The sequence below is a fragment of the Vicugna pacos genome, chromosome 32, assembly GCF_048564905.1.
Source record: "Vicugna pacos chromosome 32, VicPac4, whole genome shotgun sequence".
Classification (NCBI taxonomy): Eukaryota; Metazoa; Chordata; class Mammalia; order Artiodactyla; family Camelidae; genus Vicugna; species Vicugna pacos.
In genome coordinates, this window is record NC_133018.1 from 17,523,875 (window position 1) to 17,539,173 (window position 15,299).

The following is a 15,299-nucleotide window of genomic DNA, read 5'->3' on the forward strand; positions in this document are numbered from 1 at the left end:
TGTCGCATGTGTCAGTACTACATTCCCTTTTATAGCTGAATAGTATTCCATTGTATGGATATCCTATATTTTATTTATTCATTCAACCGTTGATGGACATTTGGGCTGTTTCCACCTTTTGGCTACTGCGAACAGTGCTGCTATGAACATGCGTGTACTTGCCTGTTTTTTTAACTTGATCTCTGGTTCCTGGGACACAGTAGTGCTCAATAAATATTGGCTGAAAGAATGACTGGAGGAAACAAAGGCATTCAACTCTATGGGGCGGGGTTGGGGGTCTTATGCTTTCTTGGAAGAGGTGATGGCTGAGCAAAGGCTTGAAGCGCCAGTCCTGGAAGGGGACCAGTACGTGCAAAGGCCCAGAGCGTGCCGCATAGGGAAGCAGGTGGCTCAAGCTGAGGGAGTGGGGATAGGAAATCATGCAGGAGGAGGCTGGAGGGGTGGGTAGAGGCTGGGACAAGCAGGGCCTTGTCACTCATGGGGAGAAGCCTGGACTTGCCCCTGGGGTAGTGGGGAGCCATGGAAAGGCTTTGAGTGATAAAGTGCCATGACTTGATTTGACTTCAGTTTTACTAGGAACCCTTAGTGGAGAATGGATTCAGGGGAGTGGGGGTCGGAGTGGCAGAAGGGAGACCGAGAGACGGCTACTGCAGACATCCTGACAAGAGAGAGATTACGGTGGCCTGGGATGGGGAAGTGGTGGCTGGGATGGAGAAGTGACTGACTCAAGACGTGGTTTGCAGGTAAAACCATCAGGACGGGTAACGACAGCCACAACCCAGTTCTGGTTCTCAAATTTCCCTTTCCAGCCCTCTCCAGTTCCCAGCCACAAAGATGCCTCGCTATTCAGAGTAGCCAAAAGGTGGAAACAACCTAATGTCCATCATGGATGAAAGGAGAAACCAAATGTGGTACATCCATACAGCAGAATAATATTCAGTCACAAAGGAATGAAGGACTGACATGGGCTGTAACAGGGATGCACCTTGAAAACATGATGCTGAGTGACAGAAGCCAGACACAAAAGGCCACGTATTGTATGATTCCACGTATATAAATATTCAGAATAGGTAAATCCATAAAGACAGTAGACTGGTGGCTGCCAGGGGCTGACAGGAGCGGGGGAATGGGCGGTGACTGCTAATGGAGGCGGGGTTTTACTTTGGAGAGAGAGACACGTTTGGGAACTAGGCAAAGGTGGTAGTTGCACACAAGTGTGAATGTACTAAATGGCACTGAATTGTTCGCTTTGTTTTATTTTTTGGCTGGTGACTGTTTAAATTGGGGAGCTGTTTTTTTTCTTCTTTTCTATTTTCAGCTCTATTGAAGTATGATTGGCAAAAAAAATTGTAAGATATTTAAAGTATACATCGTGATGATTTGAAATACGTACATGTCGTGAAAGGAGTCCTTCCATCTAGTTAGTTAACACATCCATCACCTCCCATATTTATAGATCTATATTTTGCATCTGTGTGAGAACATTTGAATTCTACTCTCAGCAAATTTCAACCACAGAATACAGTGTTTATCAACTGGTCACCATGTTACACATTATGTTTATTTTCAAATGGTTAATTTTTTATGGTAATTTCTCTTAATTAAAAACAAATAATAAAGAACCCCCCCAAAAAAGATGCCAGACTTAGCTCTTTGATTTCTGCCTTTTTCACCCATGTCAACCCTTGACTCAAGCATGAGGGGCTCTGAGATCCAAGACCCAAGGCCCAAATGCCCATATGCCTGGCATTTTCCTTATCTGGCAAGCACCCTGAATTTTTAGAAAATATATATGAGCACACAGATTTGGAGAAATTCTAGTTTGCCTTTCCTGTCCAAGAAATTATGGCACCATCAGGTACAGCTGGATCCAGGGGCTCAGCCAATATCAGATATCATCATGTATCTGTCTCTCTCCACATCATGAGTCTTAGCCCTACTTTCCTCTGCCCTGGCTTCACTATCAGGTAGGTTCTAGAATTCAGCCACTTCTTTCCACCTCCACTGCCCCCACTCTGCTCTAAGCCACCATCATCACTCACCTGGACTACTGTAACAGCCTCCATCCTGGCCTCCTGGCCTTTACCCTTGCTCCATTCGGTGTATCCTCCCCATAGCAGCTAGGAATAATGACAGAGCATGTCCCTCCTCTGCTCAAAACTCTCCCATGGCTCCCCATTCCTCTCAGAGTAAAAGCAAAATCTTTTCCATAATCCACAAGGCCTTAAGCAACCTGTCTTTGCTGGCACCCTCTAACCTCATTTCCTACTATTCTTCCATTTGCTCACTCCGGCCCCACTGGTCTCCTCCCTGTTCTTCAAACATGCTCAGATGGCCCCATCTCAGGGCCTTTGCACTTGCTTTTTCCTCTGTCTGGGACACCCTCCCCCAAGTTATCTGCGTGGCTCCCTCTCTCGCTTCCTTCGGGTCCTCTGAGAAGCTTTCCCTGACCACCTTGTTTAAAATTACACTCCCAGTCTTTCTACCCCACTGTCATGGCTTAGTCTTTCTAGTGAGAATAATTTCTAGATTATATCTTATTTGTTTGTTGACTGATTCAGGAACAGCACCTAGCACAGTGCCTGGCACACAGTAGGTGCTTGTGAGAGGCTGTAGACTGAATAGATGACCCTGGCCTGCTCTCAGGCCAGGACTGGATGGTGATTGAATCCTGGAAGGCGGTGGGGAGGAGGCAGCAAGAGCAGGAAGTAATGACAGCTCTAGGGAGGTGGAACTGTGTTATTTTGAATAGAACAAAAAGAACAGAAATTCCTGAGAGCATCCACTGTGTGCCATGCATTTTATATACTATGATTGTCTTTATTTTACAGATGAGGAAACAGGGCTAGAGAAGTGGGTTGACTTCCCTAAGGCCTCAAAGTGATTAAATGACTTCCTGAGACTTGAACTCCAGACTTCCAGACCTGCTCAATTCCAGAACTTTCCCTCTTCACCTGGGGCCAAGGGTAGGGTTGCCAGGCATCCTATCTATATAGGACAGTCCTGTATTGACTTTGTCATGATGTCTGAAATGTCCTGAATTCAGCTTTTTTCAATAAATCACACATTTTCGGCAGAGTTATTTTTCAAATTTAGCTGGGTGTTAAACTTGCTAAATCTGGCAACACTAGCCAGGGAGGAGCTTGAACTCCAAGCCCAGGGCTTCAGCGACTGGTCCCGCCCAGGGCCCCGATGCTTTTCCCAGACGAATCCGCCCCTTATATCTACCTCTGGAAGCTCGTGGAGTCTCCGGGACCTAATCTTTCCCGAAACAGGGCACTGGAGGATTCCTAAACCAGTTGCGGTTCCTTTAAGAGTGGTTTCGGGGGCGGGCTCACAGGGACTTGGCGAATCCCGGGTGTGTCGGGTCGGAGCTGGCCAATCCAGGTTGGGGGGTCGGCCGCGGGGGCGGGCCCGACACGGGCCGGGTGGGAAGGGTTAAAGAGGCGCGCCCGTGGTTCGCGGACAGTCCGGCTGCCCCCGCCTTCTTCCTTCGGGTCCGTGCTCTCCAGCGGCTGCGCCGGACCGGCAGCCGGGGAGACAAAGCCCCGCCGCCGCCGCGGCTGCCGCCGCCACCTGGCAGGTCCCGGGCCATGGCCAGGCCGCCCCCCGGCTCCGTGCCTCCCGTCCCGCCGCCGCCGTCGCCTTAGGCCGCGCCTCGAGGTAAGGCCGGTCTGGCGGGGGGACGCGGGACCGGGCTCGGGCCGCTGTGGGCCTGGGGGTCCCTCTGCCGTCCGGAGAGACCTCTGCTGGGGATCTGTCCATTTGCGATTCCACGCCAGTGGTAATTTTATCATCAGGGACCCCAGCTGCCCGGGGTGAACTTGACCGATGACCCGTAAGAGACCTCCGCTGCTGGGGGAATTCTGCGGACGAGCGCTCCACTTGGCTCCCACATTCTACAGTTGACCACCCCATCTACGCTCTGGCTGTACTTCAAGGAACATGCCACACAGAAAAGGACAGAGAGAGGGCAGCTAGGAGCAATGGCCTGGGATGGCGGTCCTGGCGTCCTTATGGCCGCTGCCCAGGAGCTCTTCAGGGTTCCTAGCACATGTTTTTCTGCCAGTACCCGCCACACCCTCTCCCACATGCCCACTGCTAGGGGACAGTTGTGGCAGCTGGATCCAACCCCAGAACCTGCCGTTCTGGCTTTTTTCCTTGACGTGAACACCAAAATGCTATGCCTCAGTTTCCCCAGAGTCCTGGGTTCTGGGCCATCTGGGACCTTGGAGTCCTGGAGCTGATTATTTGCCTTTGGCCAGCTTCTTGACTACTGCCCAGCATTTTGCAAAATGGCTCTTCAGGATTAATTTGTTCAGTTCCAAGAGGGACGGATTTTCATGCTGTCATTTTACAGATGAAGTTGTGTTTTCAAGGCCCTTCAGCCTGGACTGGCAGAGGCGAGAACTAGGCCCTGGGACCAGAGAGGGGCTGGGTTGGTCCCTTGCAGCTTCCTGCCTGGCCAGGGACTGTTGAATCAGCAGCAGTGCCCACAGTGGACTCTGAACTTCTTGGAAAACTACATGTGCCTGGGGAGATAAGCCAGGGACGAGGCCCTCCCAGAGGCTGGAACTGGTGCCCCAGCTGCTTCCTGCCCTCCTCTCCTCCTTGCTGGGCTGGAGGAGGCAGGGCCTTGGGCAGACAGGGGTCCTGTGGTGGCTGGTGACCTTGGGCCAGGGCAGGGAAAGAAGGCTGCTGCTGAGTGTGAGGGAAATTGCTCTTCCTTTGTCCTTAATGGGGTGGGGTGGGGTGGGGTGGGCTGGTGACACTCCACGATCAGCCCTTTTGGGCTGGTTGCCCAGAGCATGGGATTCTAGGCACAGAATTGTACCTTTGGGCAAGTTATTTAAGCTCTCTGTGCCTTAGTTTCCACATCTATGAATGTGGGATTGGGAACAGATTCCTCATGGGGCTGTTGGGAGGTTTAAGTAGATAACTGTTTGATTCATATTGCAGGTATCTGAGCACCAACTACATGCCAGGCACTGGAATTCAGACAGAGAACCCCTGCCCTCCTAGAGCAGGCAAAAATGACCCAGGTAATTTCAGGCTGAGGTGTGGGACAGTGACTAGGGGTGTCTCTTGTATACAGAGACTTCCTCCTCCCTGAGGAGGTGATGGTTGAGCTGAAACTGAAGGATGAGGAGTTGGCCATATGAAGATATGGGAAAGGCATTCAGTCAGAGGGAACAGTCAGGGCAAAGTCCCTGAGGTGGGAATATGCCTGGTGTGTTTGAGGAGCAAAAAGGAGGCCAGGGTGGCTAGAGTCAAGTGAGCAAGGGGGGAAGAGATGGGGGGGATCTTGGAGGCCTTGGGGGAGACTGAATTTTATACTGAGAGAAGTAGGGAGCCATGGGAAGGTTTGAAGTAGGGGAGAGATGTGATTAGATTTAGTTTGAACAGGATCCCTCTGTGGGGAATGATCCTCTGTGGGACCAGGGGAAGGGCTGAGGAAGGAGTTATGAACTTACCTTGAAGAACATGGACAAGGGGGCAAAAGTGGAGGCAGGGAGACGAGTGAAGAGGCTACTGTAGCTGTCTAGGTGAGCCACGATGGGGGGCCTAAAATGAGAGGTGGCAGTGAGTAGAGATTAGGTCATGATTTGGAAGAGGTTTCAGGGGGATCAGCTGGACTTACTGAGGGATCAGATGTGGAGGTTAGGGGGGCACCAAGGGCATTTGTCAAGACAGAGAACACTGAGGGGAGCACTTGGAGAGGCTGAACATCAACAGCTCCACGGCTGAGCATGTACTGGGTCTGGCACTACGCTCAGTGCTTCTACGTACTCACTGTATCATCGTCACAACAACCCTGACTTAGGTGTTGTTATGATCCCATTTTACAGATGTGGAAACAGAGGCCCAGAGAGGCCTAAAGCTTGCCCAGGGTCACACAGCCTGGACACTGCAGAGCTGACATTTGGACCCAGAGAAGAGCAAGCTGAAACCAGAACTGGGCAGAGGGCAGGGAAGTGATCAGTGGCCTGAGAGGTAGGAGGGAAATGGGGCAAGTAGCTTGGGTGGTTCCTGTGAGAAATGGGGCCAAAATCCACATGGGTGTTGTTGGGGGAGTGGGGAGGAATCCCTCCCACTTTGCAGAGAGAGAAACTGAGGCTCAGAGAGGGGCAGTCCGCGTTTGAAGTCACACAGCTCAGGGAGGCAGAGCAGGGATTAAGCACCCTGTGTCTTCAGGGGTTGTGGCCTTGGCCCAGCTGCTAGGTGCGGGACAGGCTGATATCAGCACTAAATTTTCTGATGTTGCCTATTCCAGGCAGCCTTTCTTGACTGCTTAGGCAGGTGAGATGAGGTGGATTCTGTTGAGTAATTGTCTCCTCCACCCTAAGTCAAGTTCCTTGTCTGGGCCCCAGTGTGGCCAGCTGCTCTGAGGAGAGCCACCACCCATACCTCATTCCTCCAGGTCCCGAGTAAGGCACTGCGCAGTTTGGGGAATGAACATTAACTGTGCACCTACTGCATTCCAGCAGCTTTACATACTTTGCCTCTTGAACAATGTGGCCACTGTGCTATGTAGAGTGAGGTTTTGAAGCAGAAGCATGAGGTGCATCTGCAGAGTGGCTGTGGAAAACCCCAAGGGAGGTGTAGCCATGCTGGGGACCCAGGTGCCATCTCCCACTAATTCCTACCTGGCTAGTGTTGTCCCCATGAGATACTCCTTGGGGGAAAGTGGTAAAATCACTGTGGCCAGATGCATAGTTAGATTCCTCTACTTCAAATGGGTGCACAATGCTCTCCCCCCAGCCCCTCCCTATAAGTGTGGGTGGACCAAGCTCTGGGCCCTTTACCTGGATTATTTTATAACAATGTTTTCTGCTATTCCGACTGCATCCCCCACCTGTCCCCTTTCTCACTCTGCTCCAGCCTCACTGACCTTCTCAAGTGCACCAGCAGTTTCTACCTCAGGGCCCTTGCACTTGCTATTTCCTCTGTCTGTCATGTCCCAGGGGCTCCCTCCCTCACCTCCTTCAGGTCTCTGCTCAAATGTCATCTTCTCAGTACAGCCTTTCTTGATGACCCTGTTAAAATCAAACACTCTTCTTGTCCTTAACACTCCTGACCCCCTCCCTGTCTTATATATTTCCACAGCAGTTAAGACCATCTGACAGACACATTTTCTGTTTGTTACTGTCTGCTCCCCTCACCTGCCACTAGCACATCAGCACCAGGAGGGCAGTGACCCTCCCCATCTTGTTTACTGCTCTATACCTAATGCCTAGAACAGTGCTTGGCACACAGTAGGTGCTCAAAAATGTTTGATGAATGAAGTCTCCACAGCCCTCTGAAATAAGTTCTGTTCATATCCCCATTTCATGGATGGGCAAATCAAAGCTGAGTTTTGAAATCAGTAGAGCTGGGACCTGACCACACTAGGTCTGCCGTGTGGTACCCGGGAATGATGGAAACAGCAGGGCCTGAAATGAGGCCTGGGTTTGAATTTCAGATCCCTGAAACTCGCTTTGTGACCTTGGACAAGTGGCTTACCTCGCTGTACTTTGTTTCCCCATCTGTGAAATGAGGGGAATGCTAGTCCCTGCCACCTAAGGTTTGTTTTGAGATTGAATGAGTTCTGTATCTCGAATGCTTGGCATGCACCAGGAATCCTCAGCGGGATTTGGGGGAGGTGGGGCAGCAGGAGGGTTACCCACCTGGCTTCTGGGGCCAGTCCGACGTGGGTTCAGATCCTGGCCCTGCTGCTGAAGAGCCCTGTGAGCTCGGCAGGCTGTACTGCTCTTTGGGCCTCAGTTTCCTCATCTGTGAACTGGGGATGATGACTGCCTGTGGCTGCCGAGGGTGGGTTGGGGTGGGGTCACCCGAGGCGGCGGCCGCGTGAATAACTGCTGTCCTGGTGGGGACAGGTCCCCAGTCCCCGCAGGCCCCGCCGCGCCGCCATGAAGCTGAACGAGCGCAGCCTGGCCTTCTACGCCACCTGCGACGCCCCGGCCGACAACGAGGGCTTCCTGTACAAGAAGGGCGGCCGGCACGCGGCCTACCACCGCCGCTGGTTCGTGCTGCGCGGCAACATGCTCTTCTACTTCGAGGACGCGGCCAGCCGCGAGCCCGTGGGCGTCATCATCCTGGAGGGCTGCACGGTGGAGCTGGTGGAGGCGGCCGAGGAGTTCGCCTTCGCCGTGCGCTTCGCCGGGGCCCGGGCCCGCACCTACGTGCTGGCGGCCGAGAGCCAGGCGGCCATGGAGGGCTGGGTGAAGGCGCTGTCGCGGGCCAGCTTTGACTACCTGCGGCTGGTGGTGCGCGAGCTGGAGCGGCAGCTGGAGGCCGTGCGCTCGGGCGGCGCCGCCCCGCCCCGCCGACCCCGCGCCCTCCCGCCCAAGGAGAACGGCTGTGCCGTCTGGAGCGCCGAGCCCGCCGCCGCCGCCGCCCCTGCGGGCGCCACCCCGGGCTCCCGGCCCGGCCCCGAGCCCCCGCCGCTGCCGCCCCGCCGGCGGGCCTCGGCGCCCAACGGGCCTCTCGACTCGGCCTCCTTCGCGCAGCTGCACGAGTGGTACGGACAGGAGGTCAGGGCGCTGCGGAGCCAGTGGCTCAAGAGCCAGGCCCAGCCTGAGGGTGGGGGTGAGGCCTGAACGGAGGGGAATCGGTCAAGCCCTGCCCTGAGGTCACCAGGAGTCCTGTATCTGGTGCCACTCCAGCCCCAGGCCCTGCCGACAGGCCCAGCTCTGGGACTCTAGGGGACCTGGTCCTGAGGGAAATCGTGGTCAGGGTCAGCCCTGCGACCCCTGCTGGGCCTGCTTTCGGGGACTCTGAGAAGTTGCTGGGTTCTAAGGGGAGCTTTGGGACCTCTGTTAGCTTGGAGAAAGCCCAGCCTTGAGGGGCCACCATGCCTGATTCTCAAGAGAATCCAGGCTCTGGATGAGCCTCAAGCAGCCGGAGGGCCGGTGTCCAGAGAACTGTAGCCCCATTTCCAGCCTTGCAGGTGCCTTGGTCACCTGGCCTGTATCACCCAGGAGAGACCTGTTGCTGGCAATAGGCCTCAGCTGGGGCGACTCCAGACTGGGCCTCACGTGGACAGAGGAGGCTGGGCTCTGCCACACCACACCTGGGCCTGACCTTTTGCTCAGCCTGCCAGAGGAGCTGCCTGCCTCCAGGCCGCCTGCCTGCCTGCCTGCCTGCCTGCCTGCCTCCAGGAGCAGCAGGTGCAGGAGGTGGCACAGGCGTGGGATTTTGTGCGTGACTCAGTACTGTGAGATTGCCTGGTCCCCAGGGCTCCTGGAGTGGGGCCGGGACAGGACTTTACCCTTGGGCCTCAGCCAGCCTTGACGTGTGCTCCTGGCATGGTGGCCCTCTGGCTTTGGGCCACGTCTGTGTTCCTGTGGTAGCTCTCATGCTCTCCCAACACTCCTTTTAACCATCCTTCTGCCTTCTCTTGGAGCCAGCTCTTCCACCCCCAGCCTGGGGTGGGGCCTCTCAGGAGCTCGCCCGACCTTGTCCAGTCCTGGGCTGGGAAGCTGTGGCTTGAGCTGACTTTCCAGCAGGTTCCCCAAGGAGGAGGGGCCATGAGCTGACTCGCAGCCCAGAAAGGGCCCAGGTGCCAATCTGACGGGGGCAAAAAAAGCAGCCGCGAAGTCGTGTTTGGTGTCCAGAACCCTGGCCCTCCCCATCACAGCCCTTCTCTGAGCTCACAGACTCAGCCCCCCCTTACCCACAACGTTCTGACAGGGAGACCAGGTCTCACTTTGCGTCGAGGCCAACTGCTATTTCGCTGTTTTCACTCACCACGGTGGCCATTCTTCATCCAGGGAGAATCTCAGGGGGCTGGGACACTCCTGGCCCTCAAGCTGGTCATGTTTACAGTCCTCAGTGCCCCAAAATGGGGACCCCCTGAGGACACCTCTGCCCCAATCTTTATTTCCCCAGGGCCTTCCTCTTGGTAACAGACTGGGCCCTTGGCCCCTTCCTGCTGTCTTTGGAGACCCCAGGGCTTAGGGAAGAACAGGGGGCTGTCTGTGTGTCTGCAATCACCAGCTCACTGCTGGCTCAGTTGACTGGGGCTTCAGTTTTAATTTAATTTTAATACTTAGGGTGGTTTTTTCCTAGCAACAAAGCTTGGTGATTTCACTGCTTTTGTTTCTTGTTGGCTGGTGGGAAGGGATAGGGTGCCCTGCTTCCTGCCTTGGCCAGTGGGGGAGGGGGAGATAGTTGGCACTGCCCCCAAGGAGAGGGCATAGGGCCTTGGCTGGAGACAAAGACTCTTCAAGAATCTCACCTGGTTCTTTGCCGTCTCCCTGGCAAGTCCTGCTCTCCTACAGGTGCCTCTGGGGGTCTTGGTACTCTTCCTATCGCCCTCTTCCCCAAGTCCTGAGTGGGGATGGCAGCTCTTGCCCATAGGCTCTGGGTCTCAGGGGTGTTAGGGTTAGTGCCCAGTGCCATGTCCTGGCCACCAGACCCAGCTGGTGAGGTGAGGTGTTGGTCCCGGTCCTGATGTAGGTTTACAAGCTCTAAAGGTACAATCCTCCCCACCTTCCCCACCTAAAGCACAACATGGGATCAGGCTGCCTCTGGGGTTGGGTTGGGGAGAGAGAATAGGCAGCTTGGGAGATATAAAGGCTAAAGTAAAATAAACAAAAGTTTATCAAGTAATGGCTGGTTGTGTCAATTTTTTCTGCCAGATTCCTTGATTGATTTGCTTTGCAGAGCCTGGGGCAGGCCTTGCAAGAGAGATTGACTAGTGTGTGAGTGCTCCCGTGGCTAACGCTGTCAGGCACGTTCTTACAACCTCTTATGGCAGATACTGGCCCCCTTTTACAGATAAGGCTCAGAGAGGTTAAGAAATCTACAAAGTTCACACAGCTGCAAAGTGTCAGAGCGGGGATGTAACCTGGAATCCTATGGAAGAAGGAAGAGCCATTGAGAGGAGTATGAGGGGACATGGAGTCTCAAAGTTCCTTTTTCAGAGGGGAGAGGAGGCTAGGGGAAAGGTGAGGATTTGAAAGTCAACTGTGGGCTGAAGGCCTGACAGCTGGGAGGGACACCACACTGGCTTTCCTCACTGATCGGTTCCTGGTGGCTGCCTGAGGGCTTGGAGTGAGGAAGATTCTGGCATCAATGCTAGTTTGGAGGGAAATAGCCTGTGATTGATTAGTGATGTCTGCTGTGAGCAAAGGGTAGATGGTGGCAGTTATTATGCTATATATCTGTCATCTCAGACTCATCAAGTACGTTTGCTGGACTAATGGGGGGTTCACAGGCGGGAAGGGGCTGGCCCAAGGTCATGATAGACTAGGCCCTAGGTCTTCTTAATGTGGGTCCAGAGCTCAGTCACATGTCTCTGGCCAGCCTGGAAAAATCATGCTCACTCAGGAAAATGTGGCTTAGGATGAGCAACCTATAAATCCTGGGTCTGCAGAACAACAAACACCAAGGTCAGGGAATCATGCTACTTGTGAGCATCTAGTGCATGCTGAGTAACTCCTTCCACCTCTCCTGGGACCGCAGCTGGCAGATGGGGGCTGGGCAATGCCTCCTCACACAGGCTGAGTCAGGGCGCTGCTGCCTGTGGCACGTGTGACCGCAGCCACCACAGGGCCGGGGGCACAGAGTGGGAAATAGCCCGAGAGGGAGAGCCCCAAGAGGGAAGGTCACAGGTGAGCCCTCACCAGCCAGGCTTCTTAGGAATGCCTCCTCGGAGCCAACTGAAAGGGGGAGGGGAGATAAGTCAGTCAGAACCTCAGGGCTGTGCATCGGTCTGTTAAAAGTGTTCCTTCTTGACTTTCAGGAGGTGTTCGGGCCATGTGCCTAAGGAAGACCTCAACATCCCAGGAGCATGACAAAGTGGAGGAGACTGTCTACCTGAACAGTCTTTGGGGGACACTGTGTGTGTTCAAAAGGAATATTCTGAGAAGCCGCTTGGGGTAGTGGGTGAGAGCCTCAAGGAGGGCAAACAGGCCAGAAGTTATGGGTTCGCTGCCCAACGTCTATCCACCCTAAATGACTAGTCAAATCCTGTCGGAGGTGCTGCTCCCACCTGATTTGCAGGGATAGGCTAAACGAGCTGTTAAAGAATGGCTGTGTGTTGGGAGGGTGGGCAAAGTGAGTGAAGGGGGTCAACTGTATGGTGATGGATGGCAACAAAATGTGTGGTTGGTGATCATTTTTAGTGTATACAGATGTCAAATGATAATGCTGTACACCTAAAACATATTTAAAAACTGTCATATATATAAAAGAATGGCTGTGTGACCCCATATTTGCCAATGACGTGTGAGTGGAAGGGTTCTCTTGCTTCTAAAAAGAGACACAATGAAGAGCTAGCTCCTCACTGTTTTTTTGGGAGTAAGGTATGTCTCATGCCTGGAGCTGTGGCAGCCATCTTGTGATCATGAAGTAGGCTGTGCTAAGGAAAATATCCCTTGCACACACTTGAAAACATCCTTGAACTGCAGAACCACTGGACCCAGGAAACTGCCCTACCTCTGGATGGCTTGTTATTATTTGAGTTAACAAATGTTTGAAGCTTTAAGGGGAGGCTTTTTTGTTATTTGCAGTCAGAGGCTTCCTAATGGGCAAGCTGGAGTGACTGCAGCTGTTCCCTTTAAGGAGTGTGGCTCTGGGTAACCCAACCACAGAGCTGTTCCAGCTCAGTGGGGTGAAGGTTAGGGCTAGGGTAGGATTCTCTGGGGCAGCAGAAGGCCACTATTTTTCTCATTTTTTCCCTGGATGCCTTTCATTTCTCTTCTTCTGAGTGACCAAATATTGAAAGACAAGCACTCTCCCTGCCACCCCCCATCACCCCTCGCTCCACCCCAACTTCTGGCCCAGCACCTTTTATGTTCTTAAACAGGGCTGTTTTGTTCCTACTCTGGCTAGATCTGGCTAGATCTGGCGCCAACTGTCCACTCCTCTCAATCCCGCCCCAGATTACCTCTCCTCACCTTACACAAACTTTGTTATGCAAAAGGCCCTGCTACTGTCCCAATTTCTAAAATCACAGCATCCAAAAAGCAAAATTCTTCCACTGCTTAAACCTAGCCACAGAGTTTGCATCTCCTGAAGACTTTTAAAAAGGTGGGCCCATGAACTATTTTTTAGTTAGCAGTTTTAAAACGGCTGTCTGCTCCTGGCAGAGGGGTCAGAGCTGCCTCAGCCTGGTCTCCTGTGCTGAGAGCCATGGCTGCGGCCATTCTTGACAGGTGCAGCTCTGAAAGTACTTGGGCGCTGGGGCCACCGCCCCCTCTTCACTGTCCAGGGCACCACTGTCACTGCTTCTCTACTTGGGGGCCTGAGGATTCCTGGGGCAGCGCGCTCAAGCCCCCTGGACCGCAGCTCCTTGACAGCAGGGAGCAGGCAGGTCTGCCTCCTGTGCGCCCCAAGGGCCGGCACAGGTGTGTCTGTAATTGCCTCTCCTGCCCGCTCAGCTCACGCGAGTCTTCCCTCCCTGACTGCAGCTGCTTGGGCAGGAGCTGGTCCCCAGACACAAGCTGGGACAATCAGGGCCCTGGAAATTTTGAATTGGGGGAACAGACGAAGCTGGCTATGAGGAGGCCTTAGAGAGAGAATGAACGGATCAAAATAGCCTCTGCGGTGTCCCGAAGCCTGGCTGGATCTCTTGCCCTTGGATTTCACAAGGTTTCCTCTGGGTCTTCCCAGTAAACTGTCTGCACATCTTTAAGTGGATCACAATTTCTTTCAACCCAGCAGTTACCGACGATGCCAGGACACCCAGTGAAGATTTGTTCTGTACCCCTATGCTCATCTGTTTCACCAGCATCCTTTTTAGGCCACACAAAACAGAGTGAATTAGAATTGCCTCCCATTTACTGAGACCTATGATGTCTCAGTCACCTAGGGGGTAGTTCTTAAAAATGCAGTTTCCTGGGCCCTGGCTCCAGGAATTCTGGGTCAGTAGGTGGGGGCAGGGCCAAGAAAGCTGCATTTTGAGTAAGAAACAAGAGATTTTAGAACCACAGCTTGAGAGATGCTCATTTACTCTTCAAAGAAACTTCTAAGGCAGGTTGGTAGCCAGCCCCCATGACGGTCCCCAACGAGCCTTGCCTCTTGGGGGCCACACCCTTGTGTAGTCCCTTCCCTTACTGAATCATGGTAGGCCGGTGTAGCCAAGAGGATACTGTGGAAGCCACTGTGGCCCCTGCCTCTCTCACTCATAGCTGCTGTGTCGTGAGGACACTCAAGCAGCCCCGTGGAAAGGCCCACTTGCCGAGGAACTGAAATGCCCAGCCAACAGCCAGCACCTGCTTGCCCACCATCCTAGTGCACCTTCTTGCAAGGGGATTCTCCAGCCCCAGAACAGCCTTCAGATGACCTCAGGCATGGCTGACAGCTTAACTGTAACCTCCTGAGAGACCCAGGAGCTAGAACCACCCAGGTAAGCCACTTTCAAATTCCTGACCCACAGAGACTGTGAGATAAATGTTTATTGTTTTAGGCCACTAAGTTTTGGGTCATTATGCAGTAACAGACAACAAATACAGGTAGATACTACTATGATCATGTCCATTTTACAGATAAGGAAACTGAGTCTCTAATAATAGAGAGTCAAACCCAAGCCAGGATGAGTTCAAAGCCATTGCTTTTAATAACTATATACCCTAAGGGGCTGGAAAATGCCACAGACCATTAAAGAGATCAACTGTTTTATCCTTCTCATTGTTGGCCAAGGTCACTCAGTGGTCCCTGCTCATGCCCACTGCTCTGGAGTTTGGAGGGGTGGCCTCAGCTTCCTGGGTGCCTGTACAGCAACACACCTGTGCCTTGGCTATGGAGTTCTTGGCCCCAGTGGTCATTGGCTAATCAGCCAGGTGAGGTCTGACTTTTATATTCACCAGGAGGGGCTGGGAGGTGGAGCTCCTAATGTGAGGTGCTTGACTGGGAGGAAAAGGAGGGCAGGGGTGGCAAGCAAGGACCACAGAGGCCTGAGGTCATGGCCTGTGTTGGGAGTGGGCCCTGCCACTCTCCTCTCTCCCCAGGCAGATGGAACCTCCTACCTTCCTAGAAGTACAAGTCTGACCATAGCAACCCCCTGCCTCACCCTCCCCACCATGGCTCCCCAGTGCACTCAGGAGAAAGGTCTATTTCCCACCATGCCCCAGGGGGCTTCAGGATCTGACCCTTGTCCCTCTTCCTCCATCCACACCCTCCTCTGAACTCCACCCTCCTTTGCACTTGTTTCCTCACGCCCTTGTCCCTGTCCTCTGTCTTGCCAGCTATTCCTTCTGCCCACTTTGTATGCTTCTCCTCTTACTCCTATTGTCATTCAGGTGTCCATGGAGATGCCCCCTCCACCAGGAAGCCTTCCTGGACCCCACTAC

The 15,299-nt window shown here is 53.6% G+C and overlaps 2 protein-coding genes across 7 annotated transcripts in view; one reads left to right on the forward strand and one right to left on the reverse strand.

The window, feature by feature from the left end:
• Positions 1–3,194: 3,194 nt before the first annotated feature.
• On the forward strand, positions 3,195–12,218 carry PHETA1 (PH domain containing endocytic trafficking adaptor 1). 6 transcript variants are annotated; one of them, XR_012066441.1, is made up of 6 exons: positions 3,198–3,663; positions 4,960–5,042; positions 5,850–5,994; positions 7,878–8,521; positions 10,783–10,952; positions 11,750–12,218. XR_012066441.1 is itself a non-coding variant. In XM_072953561.1 (5 exons), exon 5 carries the CDS (start codon positions 7,911–7,913, stop codon positions 8,598–8,600), a length of 690 nt encoding a protein of 229 aa, XP_072809662.1. In that variant the 5' UTR covers positions 3,195–3,663; positions 4,960–5,042; positions 5,850–5,994; positions 7,463–7,564; positions 7,878–7,910; the 3' UTR covers positions 8,601–10,614. The 6 variants fall into 6 exon arrangements, 5 of the variants coding, with proteins under 5 accessions (XP_072809662.1, XP_072809663.1, XP_072809664.1 ...); XM_072953561.1 differs by lacking the exons at positions 10,783–10,952; positions 11,750–12,218 and adding an exon at positions 7,463–7,564 and having other exon boundaries at positions 3,195–3,663; positions 7,878–10,614; XM_072953562.1 differs by lacking the exon at positions 10,783–10,952 and having other exon boundaries at positions 3,196–3,663.
• CUX2 (cut like homeobox 2) overlaps positions 5,051–15,299 on the reverse strand; it is a 274,665-nt gene continuing 264,416 nt past the window's right edge. Inside the window, exon 22 of the mRNA XM_072953559.1 lies at positions 5,051–5,565. Coding sequence (XP_072809660.1) covers positions 5,463–5,565 — 103 coding nt within the window. The 3' untranslated portion in view covers positions 5,051–5,462. The remainder of the gene's footprint in view (positions 5,566–15,299) is intronic.

Excerpts from the sequence above, each read along its gene's own strand:
- PHETA1 (XM_072953561.1), top strand. The coding sequence starts at position 7,911 with ATGAAGCTGAACGAGCGCAGCCTGGCCTTCTACGCCACCTGCGACGCC.